The 27,040-nt window shown below is 49.0% G+C and overlaps 1 protein-coding gene and 2 long non-coding RNA genes across 3 annotated transcripts in view; all 3 read right to left on the bottom strand.

Annotated features, from left to right (window-relative positions):
- LOC137165005 (antigen WC1.1-like) overlaps nucleotides 1–26,655 on the bottom strand; it is a gene marked incomplete at both ends in the record, with an annotated part of 49,704 nt that extends 23,049 nt beyond the window's left edge. Inside the window, 2 exons of the mRNA XM_067566073.1 lie at nucleotides 25,563–25,874; nucleotides 26,341–26,655. Of these exons, the coding sequence (XP_067422174.1) occupies nucleotides 25,563–25,874; nucleotides 26,341–26,655 (627 nt within the window). The remainder of the gene's footprint in view (nucleotides 1–25,562; nucleotides 25,875–26,340) is intronic.
- LOC137165007 (uncharacterized) lies at nucleotides 10,477–11,535 on the bottom strand. The gene is made up of 2 exons (XR_010923261.1): nucleotides 11,496–11,535; nucleotides 10,477–11,054 (listed from the first exon to the last, which is right to left on the bottom strand). It is a non-coding gene; the product is annotated as an uncharacterized lncRNA (long non-coding RNA).
- LOC137165006 (uncharacterized) lies at nucleotides 21,025–22,565 on the bottom strand. The gene is made up of 3 exons (XR_010923260.1): nucleotides 22,440–22,565; nucleotides 21,993–22,028; nucleotides 21,025–21,146 (listed from the first exon to the last, which is right to left on the bottom strand). It is a non-coding gene; the product is annotated as an uncharacterized lncRNA (long non-coding RNA).
- Nucleotides 26,656–27,040: the final 385 nt, after the last annotated feature.

Raw genomic sequence — 27,040 nt, 5'->3', positions numbered from 1 at the left:
TGTCCATCTCCTTCAGTGTCAAGCTGATCACCAGGAGTCACCATAGAATTCTCTGATTTTCAGTCATGTACAGCTGTACCCAGGCTCTAATCCCAGCATGTTATATTCGAACTGCTTGGGAATTTGAAATGTAAACTCCAGGTAATTTACTAGACAGTCTGTTTGCTGAGGAATTTCTGGGTATTAGACACCTACTCAGTGCACAGTTACTGAGCTGTCTGTGCAATACATGTTAGGGCAGGTTTTTCTCTAAGACAATAATTTAGACTCATTTCTGATGATCAGCTTTAGCTTCAGTTTCTGAGGCCAGCACAGCAGCACATGGGGTTCCCATGAACCAGCTACAGCTGTGCAGTTCACTCCCCTGCCCTGCCAGCACCTGGGTCATTCTGCTGCCGTTAACACCAGCCCAACAGGTTCCAATCACTGCATTATTTAAGTCAGATCTGGGACCCGCTTTAGTTCTAATCCAATTTTGAATCAGTTTTGGAGTCTTTGGGCCTGATTAACTCCCTGAGCTGCACCCGCCTGTACTGCCGTAACCCAGGGTCTGGGAATAAACCCCCACTGGTGTTAAGTCTGCCCAGAGTTGGGACACAGCATGGCAAAAAGCCTGCACCCCCTCTATGCTGGGGGAATGAGAGCAGCCCTGAAACTGGGCCGGGGCAGCTTGGAGGGAATGAAAACAATGTGGCCCTGAGATGCCCTGATACAGCACCTCTGCTGTGCAGCTTGTGCTGGTCGGGCTTCTCTAGGCTCCAGCTAGTATTCAAAATTCTCTGCTCCCACAGAAACCCTGGGAGAGGGAGGCAGGGCTCCTTCGGGATCAATCTTCCTGCTGGCACAACTTCCAGTACCCTCGTGTGCACAGGGCATTGCACACTGCACACCAACACACACACACACACACAGACACACACACTCACACAGCACCCCTCTGTGGGAGGAATCAGCTCTGGGCTCATGTGGGTCAAATCCTGCTCACCTCACACATGCAAAACTTCCATTGGCTGCAGTGAGTGACTGGGGGAGTGAGGAGCCAGGACTTGGCCCTTGGAGCTGTTGGGTTTGGACCAAACAGACATTTCTGTTGGATCTCAAATTACGGATGTATTTATTTGGAGTTAAAATACTAAAGCGAGGCCTAGCCAGGGCTCTAGGCACCCGGACAGCATTGACAGCACACGCAAATCCCAGCAGCATTGACCATATTAACAAGAACTCAGCCAGCCGGACACCTACAGAAACTCCTTCCCACCCCACTCTCGTTATGTCAGGCACAGCCTGGGTCCTACCCACACACCCCATCAAAAAGCTGTGTTTTCCAGTGTGCCAGGAAGTCATCAAATCTGGGCTATTTTGGCCCAAAGAGGAGAGCAAGTTGCAGAGCCCTGGAGCCCTCGCAGAGATCATCAAGCCAGGCACCCACCCCTCTCCTTTATAAAAGGGGAACCAGTTCCTGACCACAGCTCTGGCAGTGCGGCACAGGGGGAGAGGTGATCCCTCAGGGAGGTTGGTGCCAGGCCTTTTAGGACTTTATAAATCATAACTAACATCTTAACCTGCACCCAGAGATGGGCAGCGGGTGCAGATCCCACAGCACTGCTGTAACACGCTCCCAGCCAGATACCCCGCTCAGGAAAGGAGCCGCTGCGTTCTGCACCACTTTGGTCTCTGAATGGTTTACGGTGCAGCCCTATGCAGAGGTCACTGCAATATCCTCATCTCCAGGTAACAGAAGCCTGGGGAACAGTGGCAAGGTCCGATCCTGACAGGAAATGTCATCACCTCCTAGCCAGACACAGACGGTAAAAAGTTGACTGTAAAAGTTACCGTCCTAGTTCCAGTTAGTGCCGCTCCCCAGGCGAACCGCAGAGGAGACTTACCTGCTGCGTCCTGACTTGTGAGGAGAAGAAGCCACAGCACCGCAGTGCAGAGATGTCCCTTCATTGCCAGCCTGACGTGCTGTCCCCTCCTCTCACTGCACTGGCTGCACCTGAACACCCGGCCAGGGCTCCTCTGTATCTGACAAGTGATAACAAAGCCACGGAAGGGAAATATATAGATTCAGAGGCTGGCACCAGCTGCCAGAAGGAACCAATAGCAAACCCACCTGCCTTTTTAGTTATTATCAGTGGTTTTATCTCTGAATTTCTGCAGCTAAAACATCCAATAAAACTTGAAAGCAACAAACATCACCATATATGAGTGATGAGCCCCCTCCTGACGTCAGGTTTACCACAGCCTCAGAGCATCATGTAACGCCCCCATCTCTGGTGCGGGAGAGAAAAGTTCTGTACAAACTGTATCTGTGCTGTGTCTCACCCAATAGATTCTATAGCGTATTAAACATGAATTGGGAGACATTAGAGACTGGTAATCTCATAAACTAATGAAGAAATCCCCTGTGCCACAGGTGATCATTACCAGACCAACTCCCAGTGTAGGGCACGGCCTATTGTAGACAAGGACAAGTCACTAGAACTAGGTTGTGCCACTCAGATCAGCTGTTGTAGAAAAGGAATTACCCCAGCGCCATCTGTAACACTGATAGTTCTTAGTGCTCTCTGCACTGTCCATGGCCATCCATGATAGCCGTCGTCTTTGAGGTTTCCTGCCTGGACCATGATCATTAGTAGTAGAAACAGAGCTTAGCGCTTCCTGAGCAGGCCATGACTCTCTCTTGTAGTAGCAGGCTGTCCTGTCCTGCACACACCAGGCCCATCAATGCTGTCAGCAGGAGGAGGGCTCCTTGGAAACAAGTGTACTTGATTCATGACCTGACAATGAAAGGAACAGGCACAAGGCAAGGGGCATTCAGCACAGAAAAATGACTGGCTAATACATCACCTTACCCCTGGCTCTTCTTTAACAGAACTCCTATAAATACTTGGATTAAGGAAATTATCTTTAACTCTTTCTTTTTGCATTTGCTCCTATACTGCCCTTAATATATAGGCAAAACTCCCTGAAAAAAACTTCCCTGCCAGGAGCCAGCTCTAGGCTTCTGCCATCCACATTCCCCACTGGGAGATGGGGGAAGCCACCAGGGGCTTCCCTCCTCCCCGTTCCCAGGAGAAGTAACCCAGCACTTCTTACTCCTGGGGAGTGGGGTCCAGCTGCCCCAGCTTCTCAGCCCCTCCCTCTGCTCCCTGTCAGAACCAGCAGCCTTGAAAATGACAAGGCTATCTGGCTCCTGGTGGGTAGCGGGCAGAGAAACCTCCCGTGACTTCTTTCCTGGCCCGCAGCTGGGAGCCGGGATCCAGCTGCCCGGGCTTGGGCTTTCTTGTCAATGGAGTGGTGAAATTGACAAGAATGATAGCCCCACCACTGATGTAAGAGGACGCAGTGTCTACGTTAACACTGTGTTGCCCAAACTAAGTCTACAAAAGGCCTACACCTCTCGTTGAGATGGTTTCATTTTGTCAAAAAAAACAGGGCATTTTTGACAGCGGGTGGGTGGGGGGAGGGATCATTGCAGTATGTACACCAGCACTGTTTTGTTGACAAATGATGACTTTTGTCAATAAAATTCTCTAGTGTAGATCAGCCCTTAGACAGTAAGCTTTCTGGAACTGGGAAGATGGCTGTGACCCGAATGGACCTTTGGTTGCTACAATAATATAAATGTAACAACAATACGATTATAGTAATATCCATCCTCTGCTTTATTATCAGGGGGTTTAAAGAAGGAATGTGTCCTCATGGCTTCCAATGTGTCCAGGCAAAATTCTCTAGGGGCAGTTGTCACCTCATCAAGGCATGTATAGGAAAAACCCAGCTCAGTCTTCCAGGAACAAAGGACTGGCCTGGGTATGAACAGAGGATCAATTGGCCTAGTCTCAAGTGAGTCACCTCCCTTCCCTTCATCAGTTTTGAACCATGAGGAGGCAATGCTCACTGACTGAGGACATAAATGAGTCCATGTAAGGACATTGTTTGTCATCTGACCCTGAAGGGAGAGTGGGGGGCAAAGCCCCAGAGGGGAGAAGGAATATTATAAAAGGGGAAGACATTTGCCATGCTCTCTCTCTTCCACCTCCAGCTACAAACATCACCAAGCAACTGAAATGCTGACCAGAGGGCAGAATCTGGCTGAAGGGAAGCAAGCCAGCCTGTGGTGAGAATCACCTCCTTGCTAGGTTGCTGAATGCGTTAAGTTTAATTTAGGATGCGTTTTGTTTTAATTTTTCTTGACCAAATCTGATTTGTTTTCCTTGGAATTATAATCACTTGAAATCCTTCTGTAGCTAATAAATGTGTCTGTATTTGTACCTAAAGCAGGGCATTTGGATTGAAGTGTGCTGGAGACTCCACTTGGAGTAACGAGGCTGGTGCATATCAATTTCTTAGCTAAATTGATACATTTATATGAGCTAACATTGTTCAGTGGGCATAATTGAACATTGTAAAATGGAGGTTCCTAGGCTTGTCTCTTGGATTGGTGGTTTTAAGCTGGGTCCTTCAGGTCACATAATCCAAAGCGTGGCTGAGTAGCAGCACTCACACACTTTGTTTGGAGCAATTTACAACAAGGACAAGTGCAGAATCCCACATTTAGGATGGAAGTAGTGGGGGCCTAATACTGAAACAGTACTCTAAATGAGGCCTCACCGATGCTGAATACAGGGGAATAATCACTGCCCTCGATCTGCTGACAATGCTACTCCTAATGCAGCCCAATATGCTGTTAGCCATCTTGGCAATAAAGGCATACTCTTGACTCATTCCAGCTTTCTGTCCACTGTAACCTCTAGGTCCTTTCCTGCAGAACTGCTGCCTAGCCAGTCAGTCCCCAGGCTGTAGCAGTTCATGGAACTCTTCCGTCCTAAGTGCAGGACTCTGCACTTGAACCTCAGATTTCTTTTGGCCCAATCCTCCAATTTCTCTCAGTCACTCTAGCAAGATGCTGTGGCCTTCTTCGGAGCCTGGGCCTGAGGAAGGGTCACCACGCCCTTACTGGACAGACCCAGGCCCTGCAGGCCAAGCCATCCGGAAGCAGAGGGGTGGAGCCAGGGCCAGGGAGGGAAGTATAAAAGGCTGACCCAGCAGCTCAGTCAGGGGGAAGCTGCCACCAGAGGGAGACATGTCTTCCCAGAGGCTGCGGTCTAGGCCTGACCCAGGCCTTGCGGCTGTTTGGAGCAACTGCCCCGTCGACCGGAGCCTCCAAAGCCTGCCCGGATTTCCCAGCCCGAGTGACTGGGTAGGGCCGCCGGGCCCGAGTGACTGGGGGCAGCTACCCGAGCCCACTGAGTGGGAGAAATCTCCTGAGGCAGGCCCTGATCTGGAGGATCTGCCTGACGAAGGGCTCCACAGGATCAGATTGAACCTAGTGGACCGGAGGAACCCCTGGGACCCTGTGACCTGGAGGAGCTGCCCTCCGCTGACAACCCCGAGGAGTTTCCGGACCCGACTGTGAATCCTTGTTCCTGTCACTCACCGCAGGGCCTTCCTCATGATTCTGCCCCAAAACAGAATCATCTTTAGGGTCAGACACTTCTCTGGCACCATAATAACCGTCCCATGATGTCTCCGGGCAGGGAAGGAACAACTGAAGTGAAGATGTGAAATAATTAAGTGATTATTCACAGCAAAGACAGAAAAACTATATGTTGCACATGCACCAGCAACACTTGTCCCTGGGGATCGCTTAGCTCTTAACTTCCACCCTCTCTGGTGTGTTTTCCAGTGTGGGTGTGGGTGGTGGCCCTCCCTTGCCGTCATTCTCCAAGGGAGGCCGCACCTCCTGGCCCCTATGTCTTGTGGGGAGTTCTAGCGATAAAGGGGGAGGTTAGCAGTTCTGGGTCTCTGTGTCCCAGCTGGGCAATCCCACCGTCCTGAGCCTTCCAACCCTCAGGCAGGGCGATCCAGTAAGTTGGGGCCTGGACCCGCAGTCAGGGCCAGGAAGGCCAGGTAGGAGGCTTCTAGCCCTCTGCAGGGCAAGTAAATGTTCAAAGCCCAGATCCTCAGATGGGGCGGGCAGGCAAAGTGGGGCAGTCTCTCACCTTCAAACAGCAAGCAAACAGTGCATTGCCCAGACCCTTAGGCAGGGCTGGGCTGGTAAAGTGGAATAGTCTCTAGCCCTCTGCAGGGTGAGCAAACAGATCTCCGTCCAGGCCCTTAGACAGGGCAGGGCAGGCAAAAAGGAGCCGTTTCTAGTCCTCAGCAGGGTGAGTCAACAGTTCACAGCCCAGGCTCTCAGGCAGGTCAGGGCCCGATGGGGTACATGGGTGGTAGCCCTAGGAAGAGCAAGCAAATAGTATAAAGTCCAGGCCCTTAGGCAGGGTGGGCGGACGAGGCCAGTAGTCTAAAGCCCTTGGCAGGGCAGACAAACAGTTTACAGCCCCAGCTCTTAGGCAGGGCAGGGCAGGCCGGCAGAGCCACGAGTCTCTAGCACTAGGTGGGATGATCACCCCAAGGTCAGGGGAGGAAGGGGAGGAGGTGCCAGCTGCTAAACTGAGATCCAGAGCTGAGGTGAGAATTGGCAAATCGCCCCTCCTCCAAAGTTCTGCTGGTTCTGCTCTGTGAGATGGGCTGAGCCCATCTGTAATTATCACACAGGACAATCTTCCCTGCCACTTCGGGGTGTAAGACGAGACTTGCTGGACACTAATGCCGAACATCCACAGAGACTGACCCGTCTCCTCCATCTCTTCAGCTGGGGAGGTCACCAGGAGCTGTTCCCAGGGGTGTCTGCGCAGGAGATGATCACACGTTTCTGTCCTGATATCCTGACCGGAATCTTGTTCAGTCAGATTAGACCCGACTGTGTAAAATTGGGATTGTGTGCGGGGAAATGGCTGTGACTGCAGAAAGTGTCATAGAAATTCTGTTCTCTGCCCGGATTTGGGGCATTCGGTCTGAGACTGCCCCTCCCCCGTTACCTTGTTCTGATCCAGGATCGTTTTCCCCTCGCTGTCCCCAGTGTAATATTGCAGCTTCATCACTGAATCATCTGAATAGGAAACTGGAGAGACGAGATTTATCATGGTGAGGACAGCAGAACTGTGCGCCTGGGAACACGTCCAGGCCCCGGAGCAGCATTTCCGGTCTCAGTCTAGTCCTCATTCCAAAGAAGACGCTGAATCACAGCGGCTCTGAGCCGTGAGAGGCTGACAGAGCCTTTCCAAGAGAAATCGCCATTTTACTGTGCTAAATGTGAATGGGAAGACGCTACAATCTGACCTGGAAGATGCTGGGAATTCCCATTGCCACGGGGTGAAAGAAGGAGACATCTCTGGTTATGGATCCAGGGAAGTTCCACAATGGTCCTGCCCTCCTCAGTAACAGAGAGGACTCGTGGTTCTTAAGGGTAAATGCCCACCTCCCCGAATAATCAGTGGATCAGCTCTCCCTGTTGTTTCCTGATTAGGCCGTGAAACTGGCAGACCAGACACCAGCTCATAGCCAGGCCCCCAGGTCTCAGCTGAACACTTACAAATACAGAGCTGGAACCAGTCTGGCTCCCCGGTGTGTTATGGTTGTTATAATAGGTGTTAGCATTATAAACATGTGCTCAGTGTTCAGACTTTATGGAATGCTTGGAAGTTGCTGCAGCCATTAATCGCACTTACAGTATCTGTATCCCGTGTTATAAGATAATATTTAAGTGTTTTCTCTGTAACTGTAAATCACCAGGGTGGAGAGAGCCATTAACAAGTGTGAAATACCAGTTTTCCACAGGAGGTGTCATCTCCCGCCCAATGAAAGAAGGCCCATCAACACCGGACAAAACGCTATTAAAGTTCAGAGGTCAAAAGATTTTGTTGCTTGTTCCTCCCACCCCACCGAAGAGGAGACGTGAAACTGAATTACTCCCGACAACTGATTTTGCAAGTTCAATCAGAAGGAGGGAAGGAATAAAAATCCTAACAAGGAGGAACTGTATATTTTATGCTGCTTGGACTCTGAACAGCAAGGATTACTAAGCATAAGCAAAACATCCCCAGTGCTTGGCCTGGGTTAGCCCCAAAGGAGATATAGAACTAGGGTATTATAGAAGCTTCTATTACTTTTTGAAACTTCAGACTGTAACTTTTTGTGTGTGTGTCTGTGTGCCTGCTTTAACCTTGTATATAACTAATTTCTTTTCCCAGTTAATAAATCCTTAGACAGTTTCTTATAGGATTGGATACAAGCATCCTTGGTGTGAGATCTAAGCTGAAATTAACCTGGGGTAAGCGACTGGTCCTTTGGGACTGGGAGTGACCTGAACACTGTTGTGATTTTTGGTGTAAGCGACCATCTATCACAAAAGAAAGCTTGCCTAGGTGACAGGATAGCTCAGAGCACCCAAGGGGACTGTCTGTGACTCCATGGTGAGGCTGTTATAGTGCCCAAGACGTTTACACTTGATGCTTGATGGGTGAAATCTAAGTATAGAATCGACAGCCAATTTGGGGTTTGTGCCCTGCTTCTTCACAGTCTGCCTTGAGGTTGGAACTCACGCACATGAGCCAGAGCCGGGGAACTTGACATTGGCCAAGTCAGGTTCTATAGCAGAGCCAGTGATTCACTCTAACCATCTTGTCAGTGGTGCTGGGGGATGGCCTGAGCATGTTCCCGGAGCCCACTCAGCACAGCCCTTGGGAAGAATGTTCCCATCTGACACTGAGACAAAATGGCACAAAGGTTAAAAGGTCATGATTCAAATTCATGAGGCTCTCCTGGGCTGATCTCTCTGCTCTGGGGGCAGGACGGAGCCCACCCAGTAAGCTAGAGACCGTGATGGGAGTTGGGCACAGAACATCCCCTGCCTCAATGTTACAAAGCGGTTTTTAAATGATGGTTTAGCCTGACACCACAGCAGTCGCTTTCCTGACCCCTCACTGGCCACACTCCCAGGCTGCAGGATGGGCAGGCTGACCTCAACTCTCCCTAGAACTGGGACTTGAAGATGGGCTTCCTCCCCACCATGCTCTGCACTGGTCGACACAAGTAACTGCTGGTCTCAGCACAGATCGGGCTCCTGCAGTATTCACAGCGAGAGGTGGGTGAGAAACAGAAATTTTGGGTTGCTGGCAATTTAAAAATAAATTTAAAAAATGATTGTGTTGAACCAAAAATGACTTGTTTTTTGAATTTATTGGTAAAGGCTTTAAAAATGAAAGAAATAGTTTGGGATTTTTCCAACTGTTATTTAAATTTTTATAAATAAAATTAAAGGAAATTTCTAAATACAAAGTAATTTCAAATTGAAAAAAAATGTTTTATTTAGAAAATGTTGAAACAAAACAAATTTGTGTGTGTGTTTGGAACAGTTTGGTGAAAGTGATGTGAATTTGTAAAATGTTTCGGTATCTCTGAGTCTGTATTTTTCAGGGTTTTATTTCTGTGGTTGGAAACGTGTGTAATCACTCACAGTCAGCAGCAACACTGAACTCTTATTTTGTGTGTCAGGAACAGCAAAACTGCAGATGAACACCACACTAGCATGGAGGAAGCTGAACTGAACCTCATGCAAAATCTTTTCCTCCTAGAAAACAACTGGTAGGTACTAACAGTGCCCTCATGTATACATAACACCTTCCTCCTTAACCATCCAGCCATCATGGGTGCTCCCACCTGCTGTGACACACTGCACCCCACGTACACCCTATGGAGTGATTGGTGTATCATTCATGTTCACCCTTACAGTGTAGCTGTGCATTGTCCAATGCAGGATATGTCATGGAAGGTGTTTCTGGAATGCTCATGACATACTGAACATTGTTGTTGTGGTAGTGCGTTTCCTGCACTGTCACAGATGTACAGCTGTGAAATTCTGCTGTGTGATATTCCCAAGTGTGTGTCTCACATGGCTGGAATAGATCCAGGCAAACACAAAGCAAAGTGAGGGTTCATGCCTCGCAGAGCCATCACACAGGAACAATGGACTGGCCTGAGCACCTGATAAGGCAACACACCTTTGACTGAAGTGGAGGAAATCATGCCCATTGGTGGACATGGCTGATCACCTGACCCCAGAGGATGATGAGGAAACATGTTATAGGCAAAGGTGTTTTTTGTCTTGGGAGCTGTCCGTTGGAATCCATCTATGAAGCAGAAACAAGTGAGTGACAGATGGCCCACGGGGGGGAGGGAGGCCTGGCTGATGGAGTCAGTCAATCTGTGTGGTAATATTAACCGTCAAAACCTGTATGGCTACTGAAGGGTTAAATTTAGTTTATTATGCAGTTTGTTTTATTTCTTACTGATCAATCTGATGCATATTAATCTGTTTTATAATCACTGAAAGTCTCTCTCTACTGAATACATTTGTTTCTTTTATCTAAAGCAGTGCATGTGGTTTGGCTGTGTGTAGAGCATGCACAGGCAGGGACTGGGAGAACCACATCTCACGGGGGTGCACACATCCCAGCTGCTGGAGAGGTGAGCGAGCTGTGGCATGCCCCCCCCCGGACTTTGCACAGGGAAGAGCCACGTCTCCCTCATCACTCCTCCAGCCCAGCAGCAGTGCCAGGAATTAGAGCAGGACACCCAGCTGTGAGAGGAGCTCTCACCAACCCATCAGGTCCACACAGCTGCCTGATAACCTTGTCGTGCCCTTCCCCCCAGGGGTGAGCCCCACAGTTTGAAAACCGATATGCTCAAACCCCCCAGCTGTGAAGGCTGATTGTGGGCTTCCAGCTCCAGAGTCTGTTCCTGGGACTCTACCGTGCTCTCCTGCACGGCCACCCCCTCCTCACTTCCTGCAGTGTGAAAATGAGACACTCCACGTTCGGGAATGTAGCACAGGGAACAGTGGGCTCTGTGCTCAAGGCAGCAGCAAAGGCCTAGTTTGTATCCATGGCTAGTGGCACAGCTGCTTCAGAGGCTTGATGGTCTCCCTGCACTGCCCACCAGCCCAGTGGAAGCCCCCCTCCGCCAGCCTCTTTGACGTGGTCTCACAGAGGTGGATGTTCCTGGAGCTGCTGCTGAAATCATGATCTTTGCTGTGCTCACACCAGGGTTAACCAGCTCCTTGGAGTGCTGCTCCTGCCAGCCAGCAGCAGCTGGTGGGGTGGACATCTTCTAGGCAGCTGGGCAGAGCTGGACAGACCCTGGAACAGGCCCTGTGGGAAATGCAGGGTTAAATGCCCACCAAGGACATATAAACCAATAAGGCTTCTGTGGTTTGGTGAAGACACTAGAAATTTAGCAGACAATGGCTGCAGACATCCTTGTAGATGGCACACAGAAAATCTGTCTGGGTTGGGCCTAGTTCTGAGAATTCACAAAGTGGATGTGACGGATATTGCACCCCCATGCTGTGTCTGTGGTGCCATATTGTATTGGAGGTTTGTAGCATGAAAACTTGCACAAGCCACTGCACTGAGATATGCCAGACAGCCTGGGCTGTAGAACATTCAAACCCCTTTAAAATGAGACAATTTATGTATTACTATTTGTAGTAGCTGTGGCAATCAGTCAGCTTCTCCCTAGTGGGTCTCACGCTTCAACCCCTTGTAGTGGGCCAGGGAGTCCCAAGTAACCCTGTCTCCCCTTGGAGGTACCTTGCTCCAGCTTCCTTCTGCTGGCTGGGGCCAGGGGTTTTCTCCTTCTGTACCTGCAGAGAAGCCCTGTCTCCTGGGGTGGGGTGGGGTGTGGGGTGGGTGTTCACTTCCAGCTGCTACCAGCCTTCTGGTAGCTTCCTCCTGCTGTGCTTCTCCCCCTCCCTCTAGGGAAGGCAGGGTTTAAGTGCACCTGGACTCGCCCTTCATTGGGTCCAGGTGTCTCTAATTGCCCTGCAATCATCTCTCCCCTGCTTTCAGGAAAAAGGGTGTTTGGCCGTTTAGGGCTCACATTCCGGCCCTGGTATGCCTTTGTGCAGCCCTCTGGCCTGACTTTATCACGTAGCTTGGTGTTCCGAAGGCCCCTGAAATGAGCAGGGTGAAACCTTGTTATGGGTTGAGTTAAAACCCCACCGAGATAGATCAGTGTGAACTCACCCTGCAGTTAACACAGCTGTAAGCATAAGCACCCACCTGAGATAAAAAGTGTCTGTGAACCCACCCAAGAGCTTTTAGCTGGATATTGTTTTAGGTAGGGGAGTTGGGGGAAGAGAGTTCATACAGAAACTGAGAACAGACAAGAACAGAGGGAGAGGCAAAGACAAAAGAGCCAAGCAGTAGCCTGTGAGTGAGCACAGTGTGACCTTGGGAAAGCTAGAGAGAAATACTGAAAATATGGTTTTGGAGCTAACATACCGCAGAAATGTTCCCTTCAAGCAGGGTTCACCTATCTCCCTGTCAGGCCATTTGTGTATTGGGTATTGTCTGCCTCACCACAGAGGCCTATCTGCAGGCAGAACCAGAGCGAGTCAAAAGATTGTGAAATCTACAAGGGAGAAAATCTGCAGAAAGAAAGAAAACAGCAGGGTTGCTGCTAGAAGAGAGACGGTGGGAGCAGGCCTCAGAGGCCTACAGTAAGCCCTGCAATAGATTGCGGTGTGCAGTTACTCTAGCAAGACACGCCCCATGGACACGATACGCAGCTCAAGCCTGTCTTGGACTGGTCTCCATTTTGCAAACTTCAAGAGTTCAAACATCCCGGGTCAGGTCCCAGAATCATGAGACTGGCTTACAAATCATGAGATGTTTTAAAACAATAGTTTGGGTTCTTGTCCTTTGCCTTCTGTGTCGGAGCCTTTCAGTGGCCTCTCGGTGTTCCAGCTTCTCTCCAGAACCACGAGGGCTAGACCATCGCTGTGTTTAAATGAAGGCTGAGACTCTCATGCAGTCTCTGGACTCCAGGAGCTGGGACTATATAATCATGAGCATTGGCAACACTGCAATGTTTTCTTCCCACACACACTCCAAGCGCCAGGACACAGGAGCCATGCTAGCAGCAGAGGGGTCTCCTGGGAAAGGATTCAACCCCTGCTTTAGGGAGCTGGAAGCCAGGACAGCTCAGGCTGCAGCAGCCCTGAGAATCAGCTCCCCTGTGTGCCCCGCCTCGCAGAGCGGTCTGGGGGAGAGAGGAGAAGCTGCTCTAGCTGCTCTGGCAGATCTTTCAGTGCAGTGGTTCTCAGGCAGGCAGGGGTACGTGTGTCCCTGGGGGTACGTACAGATCTTCCAGGGAGTATATCGGTGTTTTTACATCTTGAACTGGCTCTGCTACAGTGCACGTGTTTGAGCTGGTACCCACACGCCAACATGGCTGAAACACGCAACTTCCCCGCCTGGGTGTTTCCATGCCCCCTGTTCCTTTCCATGGGGTGCTGGCCTGGCTCCTCTACGGCCAGAGACCTGATGTGCAGCAGTTAGTGGTGTTGGGAGAGGATTTGTTTCCCGTCTCTAGAGACTGCCCCCAACGTTACTCCCACCAACAACCTATTGCCTTTCGCTGCAGCTACCGTTCCCCATGTACGAGGAGATGACTAGGTTGGAACGAGTGACCACAGATCAGACACTGCAACTCTGCAGCCATAACATAGATGTGCAGATTTTAAGACCAATGGAGACAATGAAATAACCCAGTGTAACCCCCATACACAACACAGGCCACCAAAGTCACCCTGCACTGAGCCACAACCTGGATTAGACCAGAGCCTCAGAGCCCTCAGGAGACTGAACTATTGTGTGTCACAGGCAGAGAAGAGGAAGGACCGAGGTGCACCAATATCTGAGGCCCCTGCAATGGCAGGGAATTGAAAAGAAAGCCATGTCTGGGAAATTGAGATGTACTTTGCTTGTGTCTTGGCACTGATTTCACTGAGCGTTCATCTGGAGAACACTTTTCTGGTTTCTCCACTGCTCAGTGCTCAGCTCAGCATTCATTTTAAACTCTTATCTGTAGATTGCCATGGAAATGAACATCCCACTGCATGAACACGAGCGGTTGTACTGGGGTTTCCCATAACAAGTCATTGACTTGTCACTTTTTGCAGCCGTATTGGTTCAGTGGAAAACCAGACTCAGATTGACCCTCCCCTTGTCACTATTATTTATAAAATGTGTTTATCATCGTAGGCAAAATATTTATGCTCTGTATTTATAACTAACAGGGAATTCTGTTCAGCATTGGTTAAATTTCAGGTGTGAATCACCCAGGGAGAATTTCCCATTTATCTCCTTGGAGTCAATGAAAGTTTCAAGTCTAAATTAGGTTTAGAAACAACCTTCTTGGTCATCTCCGAATGTTCTCTTGCTGGTTGCTAATTTTCACCACATGCCTCTGAACTTTCCACTTAAACCCTCACACCATCAATCAGCCTGCCATGCCCAGTGGTGGCCCATCCTTGTCTCTGGGATTTGTTCAATCTCAGCCTCTCCCAGTGATGAGCCCTGGAAACTGCTCAGTTCATCTGGCAAGAAAAACGTACACAGCTGGGCAGATTTTCAGAAAAGATTTATTAAGAAAAAGGCACAAATTCAAGCTGAAAACATTACAGGGATAAAAGTCAGGAAACTTGTACCCCATCCGATCAGTGGGAAATTACGCAGAGGAAATTTCTGAACCTTTTCCCACTCACAGTTGTATTTCCTGCAACTTCACACAAACCCTAATAAAACACCTGCTGTGTCTATCCACCTGGCAGGGACTGTCTATGGGGCATCATAGCAGAGGGAGCTTTTCTGAGAGAAAGAGGACAAGCGTTTAGATCATCACAAGCTTATTTGGTCCAATCAAATTGTTCTGATACTGATCCCTCAGTCACCATGTCCCATATCATCATAATCTGTGTCTCCAGGAGACAGGAACTGGGTTTCCTTCTCCATCCCAGAGATGCCTTCACTCCTTAGTGAATGCAGATGCCAACCTGAAAATACCAAGGGAGACATACAGTCAGTGGATCCCTTCTATGATTATGTGTGGCCGCACAGCAAGAGTGGATTGCACTTTATAGTATGGGTTAGGAAATGTTCCCTCCTCATTCTTCTGATAGGGTCCATGACAAGTTCTAATCTCTCAGCTCTGTGCATGTTCTGGAAATAAAATCTTTGGTTTTCAGGCCAGTTAAAGTTGCCAAGTGACAAGTGTATTTACCTGTCACTTCATGTTCAAAGCCCAAACTCTTACAAGCAGGAAGCTCTTAGTTAAGGACATCCTAAAATTCACGCTGCCCTAACAATAACCAAAACATATTCTTATCAAGTACTAAGCAATGCCCATTTCATCACCACTCCATTTCCTCTGAGCTTAATGATGGTGTCTCTCCTCATGACACAACGGTGAGTGGAGATTATGGCCATGGATAATGGACAAGGCCCAGTTTTACAGAAAGTGTCTCAGCTCTTTAACATTTGCACAGCGGGAGCAGGACTTTGGTTTATAAGATTCTCCCCAAAGGACACACATGCAGTAAATGGCTGGGAATCCAGGACATCAAGGGTGTGGGCAGCCATCCCAGGATTTACACCTAGAGACTGAGGGATCCCAGGTATCTTGCTGATTTCACCACTAAGTACCGCACAGCGAGGACCCTGCTTTTCCTGACACCATCGAGTCACTGAGGGAATGAAGAGAAGGAGAGTTTTTCTCACAGGCATCGGCTTGGCCAGGGTTGTTCCCTTCCTGTGTAACCCACATTTCCAGCCATCCCATTCTGGAGAGAAACCGTGAAGTGCAAACAGTTCTCCACTCACCTGTGTGGGAATCCCTGTTCCTGTCACTCGTCCCAGGGCTTTCCTCATCATTCTGCTGCCAAACAGAGCCATTTTCAGGGTCAGACACTTCTCTGGCATCATCAAAACCATCCCCTGTGACATCTGCAGGCAGGGCAGAGGCACCTGCAGTGAAGATGTGAAATGATTAAGAGAATATTCATGGTGAACTATGAGCTGCAGCTATCCCAGCTACACCGATCTCTGGGGCTCCCTTTGCACTTAACTTCCACCTTCGAGGCAGTAAGGGGAGCCTTTCTCTGCAACTCTCAGTCTCAGAGGGATTTTACATATCACGTTTATTTGATTGTGAGGATCCTGGGCTGGCAGATGACGAGGGGGAGTTCTAGAAAGAGGTGACTGGGATCTAGTCCAGCGGAATCGCTCCACAAGGCCTTTTGTTCTGATCATTAGAAATAGAAATGGAATTGTCCAGAGAGTTTGTCCCCAGCTTCCAAAACTTGACATTGTTTTAAAACATCTTTTCAATGCCTTCTCCTGCTAAAGTTTACCTCATAATCTGCCATCCGTCTCCAACACACTGACAGCACTGGGAGCTGAGCTACCTAATAAGGGTGAGCGATGGGCCTTTGGGTGTCGTATCTGTATGTCCCACCCACCCCATCACAGCGTGTCTGAAACTGATGTGTATAAGCTGCAATAGCCACAGGCCAGGAAAGGCTGGCAGGGAACATTGCTGCACTGCAGAGGTCTCTGCTTCAGTGTGTTGTCTTTACAAATCGTGAGTAACCTTAGTGCTCCTGGCAGTGAGGTCACAGAGCAGTGACCTGAGCCAGGTACAGCGTGGGCAGCTCCTGTGCGAACTGCTCCTTCCGTCCCTGCAATGGGTCTGTGTCACGACCTAGGACATCACATGCTTCCCTACACCTGGTCCTCCACACAGCTCTTGTAATGCACCACTGGGAAATACATTTAGTTATTTCAATAGGGTAACGTTGCTCCCAGGAGGGGGATTCACTGCTCACCTCGATCGTCAAGAGTTTGGGGGATGTCATCCAATGTCTGGGGGATGTCGTTCAAGGGAGCCTCCTCCACGTTATCATAATCCAACTGAGATCCCCCAGGGGAAGCTCCCTCTAGAACAGCAAACACCACACTCAGCCCGTGTCACCACAAGTATCGTAATCGAACTGAGTCTGTCATGGAATCTTAGAATAATAGTGTTGGAAGGGACCTCAGGAGGTCATCTAGTCCAATCCCCTGCTTAAAGCAGGACCAACCCCAACTAAATCATCCCAGCCAGGGCTTTGCTAAGCCAGGCCTTAAAAACCTCCAAGGATGGAGATTCCACAACTGCCCTAGGTAACCTATTCCAGTGCTTCAGCACGCACCTAATGAAAAAGAGTTTCCTAATATCCAACCTAGACCTCCCTCACTGCATCTTGAGACCATTGCTCCTAGTTCTGTCATCTGCCACCACTGAGAACAGCCTAGCTCCATCCTCCTACTCTTCAGGTAGTTAAAGGTTGCTATCAAATTCCTCCTCATTCTTCTGTTCTGTCAGACTAAACAGGCCTAATTCCTGCAGCCTCTCCTCTTAAGTCATGTGCTCCAGGCGCCTAATCATTTTTGTTGCCCTCCTCTGGACCTCCCCAATTTGTCCACTTTCTTTCTGCAGTGGGGGGCCCATAACTGGACACAAACAGAGCGAAATTATTACTTCCCACAATCTGTTTGCAATGCTCCTGTGAATGCAGCCCAATATGCTGTTAGCCTTCTTGGCAATAAGGGCACACTGCTGACTCATATCCAGCATCTTGTCCAGGGAAACACCCAGGTCCTTTTCTGCAGAACTGCTGCTTAGGCACTCGGTTTCCGGTCTGTAGCTGTGCATGGGATTCCTCCATCCTAAGTGTGGAAACTCTGAACTTGTCCTTGTTGAATCTTGTCAGATTTCTTTTGGCCCAGTCCTCCAATTTGTTTAGGTCACTCTGTATCCTATCCCTACTCTCCAGCGTATCTACCACACCCCCCATCTTAGTGTCAGCTGCAAACTTGCTGAGGATACAATTCCTCCCATCTTCCAGATCATTAATGAAGATGTTGAACAAAACTGGCTTGAGCACCGACATCTGGGGAAGTCCACTTATTACCAGCTGCCAACTAGACACTGAGCCATTGATCACTATCTATCTGATAGTCCATTCATCCCTCCTGTGCCCTTCCCCCATTACCTTGTTCTGATCCGGGATCGTTTTCCCCCTCGCTGTCCCCGGTGTCATACTGCAGCTTTGTCACTGAATAGGAAACTGGAGAGACGAGAAACAGAAATTCATCATGGTGAGAACAGCAGAACTGTGGGCCTGGAAACACAACTGGGCCCTGTATCAGGATTTCTGGTCTCAGTCTAGTCCTCCTTCCAGAGAAGATGCTGCATCACAGCAGCTCTGAGCCAGAAGAGTCTGACACAAAATGTGGTAAAAGTGACAGGAGATGCTACAGTCTGACCTGAAAGATGCTGGGAATTCCCATTCCCCTGTGGGTGAGTGAAGGACTCGTCTCTGGCTATAGATCCAGGACAGTTCCACAGTGGTCCTGGCCTCCTCAGTCACAGAGGGGACTGCTCCTTCTTAAGGGTAAATACCCACCTCCCTCATTAATTAGTGGATCAGCTCTCCCTGTTGTTTCCTGATTAGGCCAAGACACTGATAGACCAGACTTATCTGTGTGTGCTTGTTTACCTGCTTTAACCTTGGAAATAACTCTCATTTCTTTTCCTAGTGAATAAATCCTTAGATAGTTTATTACAGGATTGGCTACGAGCGTCCTTGGTGTGAGATCTAAGGTGCAATTGACCTGGGGTAAGTGACTGGTCCTTTGGGACTGGGAGTGACCTGAACACTGTTGTGATTTTTGGTGTAAGGGACTATCTATCACAAAGGAAAGCTTGCCTAGGTGACAGGATAGATCAGAGCACCCAAGGGGACTGTCTGTGACTCCATGGTGAGGCTGTAATAGTGCCCGAGGCATTTACACTTGATGCTTGATGGGTGAAATCTAAGTATAGAATTGACAGCCAGTTTGGGGTTTGTGCCCTGCTTCTTCACAGTTGGCCTTGAGGTTGGTACTCATGCACATGAGCCAGGGCTGGAGACCTTGACATCGGCCAAGACAGGTTCTAGAGCAGAGCTTGTGATTCACTCTAACCATCTTGACAGTGGTGCTGGGGGATGGCCTGAGCATGTTCCCAGAGCCACAGCACAGCACAGCCCTTGGGCAGGATGTTCCCATCTGACAGTGAGACAAAACGGCACAGAGGATAAAAGGGTCGTGACTCAAAGTCATGACACTCTCCTGGGCTGATCTCTCTGCTCTGGGGGCAGGAGGGACCCCACCCAGCAGACCAGGCACTGCGGTGGCAGGGGGACAGAAAACATCTCCTGAACCAATTTTCCAAAATGATTTTCAAATGATAGTTTAGCCTGACCCCCGACAATCACTTTCCTGATTCTTAACAGGTCACACTCCAAGGCTGCAGGAGGGGCAGAGTGACATTAACTGTCCCTAGAACTGGGACTTGCAGAGTGTGGTGGGGAGGAAGCCCATTTTCATTGGTCGACATGAGTAACTGCTGTTCTCAGCACAGACCCAGCTCCTGCAGCATTCACAGCTAAAGCTGGGTGAGAAACAGAATTTTTGGTTTGCTGGAGATTGTAAAAAAAAAATTTAAATGATTTTGTGTTCAGCCAAAAATGACTTTTTAATTTTTTTTTGCAAAGTCAAAGTAAAAAAAAAAGAGAAAAATTCGTATTGAATGAAACAGTTTGCGATTTATCCAAATGCTATTTAACTTTTTAAAAATAAAATTAAAGGAAATTTCTAAATCAAAGTCATTTCAAATTGAAAAAACAAAATGTTTTGTTTAGAAAATGTTGAAACAAACCAAATTTGTTTTCGTGTGTGTGTGTGTGTGTGTGTGTGTGTGTGTTTGGAACAGTTTGGTGAAATCAACATGAATTTGTAAAATGTTTCGGTATCTCTGAGTCTGTATTTTTCAGGTTGTATATTTGTGATCACTGAGTCAGCAGCAACAATAAATTCTTGAATTTTGTTTTTCAGGAAAAACAGAACTGTAGATGGACTGCCAGCTAGCAAGGTGGAAGCTGTACTGAACCCTGAGTAAAATCTCTTTCTCCTAGACAAGAACTGGTGGGTGCTAACGGCAGTGCCTCTGGTGAGTGACTTCCCCTTCATAAAACTTCAGTGGCACCTGTGCATACATAATATTCACCTAATTTTTGTGCAACCAAACATTACCCCCAGCTCCAATCACAAGATCACAGTCCTGGATCTGCAGTGATTTAGCTCTGGGTCAGGGTCACAGAATGGAAAGTGCGTTAAATATTTGTTCCCTGTTAGGATTGAGACACACAGACCTGAGCGACTGAACATCTCCTTCTTCTCTCTCATCAGGTTATATTCAATCTCCTCATACACAGCCTCAGAGAAGGGATCCAAAGGTCTCCTGGAACCTGAAAACAAAGTGCAGTGTTTGCATAGGTCATTGCAACCAGAGATGGGAAATACGATGAGATCATCCACTCCTTTCCCCTGGGGCCAGTGCTGAACTGGTCCCAAAAGCACATTCCTACTGCTCTGTCCAGGCTAGATTTAAATGTCCCAGGTGAGGGCGAGGACGTTCCTTTCCACTACATCCCTTTGATAAAGGTTCCACAGGCTAGTTCACTGTCAGGAAGATTTTTCACATTCAGCCTAAATGTTCAGTTTTTAATCTCAACCCATTATTCACGGTTATTCCCCTTTGGAACAGCTTAAATATTTCTTCCCCTCATGCTGGTGTTTGGCCCCATATGCAAAATGCTGATGAAACTTTTTTTCCCTATAGAGTTTAAGGCAGGAAGGCACCATTAGATATTCTAGTGTGTTTTTTAAATGTTTTCTCTGTGATGCTTTTTCCTAAGAATACAGTGTAAAGTGCTGAGACAGAGCTGGGTGGTAACTAGTAATTGCTGGCAATGCACTGCTCAGAGCCCTTGGGGAGAAACAAGCACAGTGCGGGGGCTGGCCTTTAGGCAGGCTGACTCCTGGGGATCTCACAGTGTAAGGCAGGGGCTGTGCAGCCTTCAAACCCCCTGGTCAGAAGGGCTGGGACAGGACGTCATATGCAGAGACGGGATGGCTGGAGACCTACGGCCTGACTAGGCACTCCTGGAATGGACCACGGGGGGGAATACAGGTGAAGTTTCCCTGAAACTGGGATGCTCCCTAGTTAGCATCATCTCCAGATTTCATGGCAGGGCTGTTCCTCTGCCAGACAGTTAATGAAATATCAAATAAAAGAGGAGTTAACAGGCACTCTTGGCCACCCCTCCTGGCCCGGTAACGCCCTCACTGACACCCTGCAGCACCGCTGCTACTGCCGAGGCATTTCACACAGTGGCACCAATCGGGACCCACCTATGCGCTGGGCCCTGGCGCTTCGCACCTGCGCACCCAGAACTATTAAGACGAAGCAGAGCAGGGCCCCCAGGATAATGCAGACGACCACGGGCACCGTGACTCTCCCATGCGGAGCAGCTGGATGGAAATGAACATACAACAGAGAGAGATTATTCTGTGAGAGGCAGGAGAGCTCCGGGGAGCTCCCCAGTCACTCATTGCACGGCCCAGGACAGCAGGTAACGGGCTGGGACACAGTCTATGCACCATGGCGACAGCTCACAGGCTGCTGTTTAAATCATGGGCCCAGCCCCGACAGCTAGAGCCAGCAGACAGGAATAGCTCCCTTTGTACTGCCTGCAGCTCCCACCCCTGGGTCATTCCCCCTTCGATTTCACTGGCCAGGGAAAGGAGCTCCTTCCCTCAGGCTGCAGTCTGCAGCTCAGAAAGGATGTGGACAAATTGGAGAGAGTCCAATGGGGGACAACAAAAATGATTAGGGGGCTGGAGCAGATGACTTATGATAAGAGGCTGAGGGAACTAGGCTTGTATAATCTGCAGAAGAGAAGAATGAGGGGGGACTTGATATCAGCCTTTAACTACCTGAAGGGAAGCTCCAGAAAGGATGGAGCTAGGCTGTTCACAGTGGTGGCAGATGACAGAACAAGGAGCAAATGGTTTTAAGTTGCAGTGGGGGAGGTCTAGGTTGGATATTAGAAAAAACTATTTCACCAGAAGGGTGGTGAAGCACTGGAATGGGTTACCTAGGGAGGTGGTGGAATCTCCATCTTTACAGGTTTTTAAGGCTCAGCTTGACAAAGCCCTGGCTGGGATGATCTAGTCAGGGTTGGCTCTGCTTTGAGCGGGGGTTGGACTAGAGAACCTCCTGAGGTCCCTTCCAACTCAAATCATCTATGATTCCATCCCTCTGTGACCCAGCACCAGGTAAATTTAACCCTTGAAGGGAGGAGGGGGATGTTTTACCTGTTCTAGTCGGTGATGCTGTCGTCTCTGTCACACCTGCAAAGGGAAAGGAGGAGAGTTGGAGTCTGGAGCGAGGGGCAGGGGGAAGAAGTTTTGTTACCAGGAGGAATAAGTCCATGGGGTCTCCAGTTGTCACCTGTTCTGATTCCCACATCCTCCCTCCCAGCAGCACTGGGTCTGTATGTTAGTGACTTACGGTCCAAGTCCCTCATTCCAAGGACTCTAGGAACACACCAGCAGTGGGGCCTGGGATGAATGCAGGGGCCATGTGGGTTGATGCCTTAATCAATATGCACCAATAAAGGTTCCACCCCACAGCATCCATGATGCTCCTGCACACAGGGGATGGGAGGGCCTGGTCTGTGACTAAGTGGGTAGTGGGGGGCAGGCGGATCCATCCTCCTCCCAGATAATTACAGCACGTGGCAGAAACATCCCGTCACTCACCCGAGCAATTCACGGCAGCATCTTCCTTATGACCACAGTTGCTCTCACCCCAGGGCGTGGCAGGACAGTCCCAGAGAGATGACTCTGTCCCTCTGCAGTTCACCTTCTCCACCCAGATGGGACCAGTCCTCTCCCCAAATGCAGCCTTGCCCGGGACAGATACGGCAGATCCACAGCCCAGTTGTTTACACACAACGTTAGCGTCTGCCAGGTCCCAGGAGTCATCACAAACTGTTCCCCAGGAGCCCCGGTGCCAGATCTCCACTCTCCCCGAGCAGCTGTCCTCTCCTCCCACGACACGTAACTTCTCCTTGTCTGGAAATGCAGAAACCTCACATGTCACTGGGACAGCTGGGAAAGTCCTTACGGACCAACAGGGAGACACAGAGAAGCAGAGATACCTGTGCAGCTCGTAGAGTTCGGACATTCGACAAACGAGATCTGCGGTGGTTTCCCTTTCCTTCCTATGGAGATAAACACGGAGGTGAATGCACAGGCCAGCACGTGAGACGCAGGTTACGTAGGGTTTATTGCTATTTCATATGGCTAGTGACTGCACTTTACAAATTGGCTTAAAGCCCAAATCTGAGATACTGAATAATTAATTAGCTACTGAGCTGTTACTGTGGATTTCACAGTCTTTAAGCAGCTCCCTGCTGGCAGGTGTGTGTCTTTATGTAACTGGCAAGACAGTATCTGAGTCTACTCTAGTTATCCCTGCAGACAACACCCCTGAATCCACTGCCCAGAGGCTGGAGTGTAAATAGACACCTGAACTGAAACTCACCCTCATTAGCGCCGGAACCAATAGAAAAGGGCTGGTAATATTGAGAGGGGGCATTACAGGAGCCACAGGACTGAATTTCCCCACACGGAGAGGCAGTGTGTTGCAGTGGTTATGGCACTGCAATAGGACTCAAAAGACTGGGGCTCTATTTCTGTCTCTGCAGCAGACCTGCTGTGTGACCTTGGGCAAGTTACTTCACCTCTCCGTGCCTCTGTTTCCCCTCCCACTCCTCTCAACTATCTCAGCTGTGAACTCTTTATCTTGGGTGGCCCATTAAAGAGCCTCCCCAGAATAAAAAAGGCTGGCTATGCAGGGGGAAATGCCAAACGTGGGTTGCATCCCTTTGGAGACCTTCGCAAGCTCCATAGAAGTGGGGGGGCCACCAGCACCCAGACTGTGGCCCCGCCCTGCTCTGCCCCTCCCTCCGAGGCCCTGCCCCCACTCCACCTGTTCCCTTGAGGCCCCACCCTTGCTCCACCTCTTCCCCCCAGGCCCTTTCTACCACTTGCTGCTCTGCACCCCTTGTCACTCACCCTTAAGGCTGGAAGAAGTTGCCTTAAGGCTATGCCCCCCACATTATAAAGGTGGCCTTCTTCCAGCGGCCCTGACATGGGGGAAGAGGTAGAGTGGGTGGGGCAGGGCTTTGGGGGAAGAGGCTGAGCAGGGGCAGGGCCTCGGGGCAGAGCAGGGACGAAGTACAGGCAGAGCGCTGGTGGGGCATCAGAGGAGAGGGTCAGAGCTAGGACTGCAGCTGCACTCGGGGCACCAGTGGCCCCCCCACACCTAGGGACCTTCTGCCACTCCTGGGTGCAGCCGCCCCAAATGAAAGACACGCGTTGCCTGTGCTCCTTCTGGCCGGGATCCCGCGATTTGCGTTTTGATAGTGCCTGGGGCAATGAGGCGTTTGGGGAATTTAGGTGTTCCAGTAACATAAATAATACTTCAGACACAGCCTAGAGATGAGCTTCACAGCCCAGACCTCTGATAGTTATTCCCTGTAGGATGTTTGACCCTAAAGGCACAGTAATGATGTTCTTTGATGGATAACTCTTCCTGGCTCTCTACAAGGGCCTGATTCAATGCCCACTGATGGCACAATGTGAAAAAGGATGGTCTTGGGGTTAAGGCATTGGACTAGAACTCAAGAGATTTCAGTTCACTTCCTGCTCCTCTTACAGACACCTTGGGGTACTTCATCTCTCTGGGTCTTCGTTCCCTGTCTGTGAAATGAGGATAATAATACTTTCATGAAAGGCCGTGTTGCTGTGTGTGTGGGGTGAGTTTTCTGTATTAGAGATCCAGGTTCTGATCCCAAGTTTTTCAGTGTAAGCATTGCTTTGAGGAACTGCTTAAAACAAGGGTTGTGAAGGGCTTAGAATTTCTTCAGGTATGTATGTACCTACCTGAAGAGATTTCTGATAGTACATGGCTCTTCAATCTAGTAGTCAAAGGCATAACACGGTCTAAGGCTGCGAGGTGCAGCTAGACAAATTCAGAATGGAAATAAGGCACATTTTTAAACAATGATGGTAATTAACTATTGAAATTATTTACCAAAGGATGTGGGAGCTTCCCTGTCACTGAAAGTCATTAAATCAAGACTGGATGTTTTTCAAAATAAATGCTCTAGCTCATCTAGAATTGACGGGCTTTATGCAGGAATTTTATGGCTTTTCACATGCAGGGGTCAGATTAGAAGATCATAACAGCCTTGAAGAGACTTAAAAATCTATGATTTGGTGACATCATTGGGTGTTGGATTAGGCCCTAACTGATGGTGCTGCGAAATGTATGTTTTTTTAATAACGATTTCCATGTTGGTTATTAACAGACCACATGACCATTTCTGGAACCTCAGACACTGAAAAGAAGATTGTATCATTGCTGAGAACATTAAATATATATATTGATACATAGATGTGTATGTGTCTAATACTGGGCCCAGCCTCAGGCCCGCAAAAGCCACCTAGTGAAGAGTAACAAACTGCAATAATTATATGAAACCCTTTCAGTGACCTAGACCTGACCAGCCAGAGGCTGTGTGTGTGTGTGTGTGTGTGTCCATTTGCTATTTACCTTGGCAGGAGCAGGTGGGTTTCTTCTGCTCTGCTACACGACTGTGGTTTCCTGGGGGCCGGGTCTGACCCTGCCTGGGGGCCGACATTCCCACAGCGAGCTGGACCGGGCAGGAGCCCGTCCTACAGATACATAGATGTGTATGTATCTAATAAAAAAACTAGTGAAGAGTAACAAAGTGCAATAATTATATGAAAACCTTTCAGTGACCTAGAACTGACCACTGAGAGAGTGTGTGTGTGTGTGTGTTTGCTATTTACCTTGGCAGGAGAGGTGGGTTTCTTCTGCTCTGCTACACGACTGTGGTTTCCAAGGGTCTGATGAGCATTGCCACAGGGAGCTGTGCTTCTCATTGCACCGAACACCATCCACCCAGGTGGGGCCAGAGCCGCTTCCATGTGGAGAGTCATTCAAAAGAGTCCCTGCATCTCCACAGTCCAAGTGTTTGCATATAAGCGCCATGGTGACTGCATCCATAGGACTGCTGCAAACACTGCCCCAACTGCCACTGTAGAAAACCTCCAGCCGCCCAGCACAGTCACTGCCATCCACCAGCCTCAGATCCATGAACTCTAGGAGGAAATGCACAGGTTGGGTGTGAGGTTTTCTGAGTGTGACACACACTGGGGTGTGAAGGCTGAAATCCCAGAGATCACTAACAAACCTGCCCATTCTTCTACAGCAGCAAGATTCATCTGAGGAATCAGAGAGATTCTTCCAGAGACCAGTGACAGGCCCATGAGCACTGGAATTGTTATTTAAAAGACACCATTTACCAACAGTGACACACAGCGGTACCCAAGATTCACAAATTACTCCATGTTCTAAGGCTAAGGAAATAATGTGACATTTCCAGCCCCCCTTAGTATTAGCTGTTGGCAATTCTGGCTTTTTAATGGTGAGCACTGCAGGTGGGTAGGTGGGGGAGAAAGAGAAAGGAGATAAACTTTCTGTCATCGTTGGCTCACTGCTCAAACACCCCTATGCTTCATTAAGTCCCCTGCTGACCAGACTCACAGGAGCATTCAAAGAACAGACCTGAGCAGAGAACGCCTGCATCCTCTTTGTGTCTGCAGTTGTGCTGGCCCCAGCCTCTGGAAGGACAGGCCCAGAGATCGGATTCGTTTCCAGAGCAGTTCACATCATCCAGCCAGATTTGCCCAGATCCTGGCCCATAATGAGCAGAGACAGTTGCATTGATGGCGTGTCCACATCCCAGTTGTTTGCAAACAACGTTGGAGTCTGGTAGGTCCCAGGCATCATCACAGACTGTTCCCCAGGTGCCATTGTAATAAATCTCCACTCTCCCGGCACAGCGACCTGCCCCATCCACCAGTCTGATCTGCCTGCTCCCTGCAGGGATGAATCCCAGCTATTAATGTGAAATATAATGATAACTGAACAACTTCCATGCAAATCAGTGATGATGTTACAATGGCTGAGATACTGAAATGCTTTAAAAGTTTGTCTTTAAGAAGAAACATAAACATTTTCATCTGAGTAATCCTTACGGGGCATCTCTTGACAGTAAGAACTACCTGTGATGCTAAAACTTTGCAGATTGAGCCCCTACTTGGAATACTTGAATATTTTCAAACAGTTCTTTGATGATAAGTGTTAAGGTTGCTCAAGAAATTTAGCATTAACTAACAAATTTACCAGAAATTCTAATTTGTTTTTAATTGATAGAGAATGGGGAGGTTCCGGAGGACTAGAGAAAAGCAGACTGAGTACCCAT

This window comes from Emydura macquarii, unplaced genomic scaffold (assembly GCF_026122565.2).
Source record: "Emydura macquarii macquarii isolate MOO-44397 ecotype Brisbane River unplaced genomic scaffold, CSIRO-AGI_Emac_v2 contig_2731, whole genome shotgun sequence".
Classification (NCBI taxonomy): Eukaryota; Metazoa; Chordata; order Testudines; family Chelidae; genus Emydura; species Emydura macquarii.
This window is presented reverse-complemented; position numbering and strand designations above follow the sequence as displayed.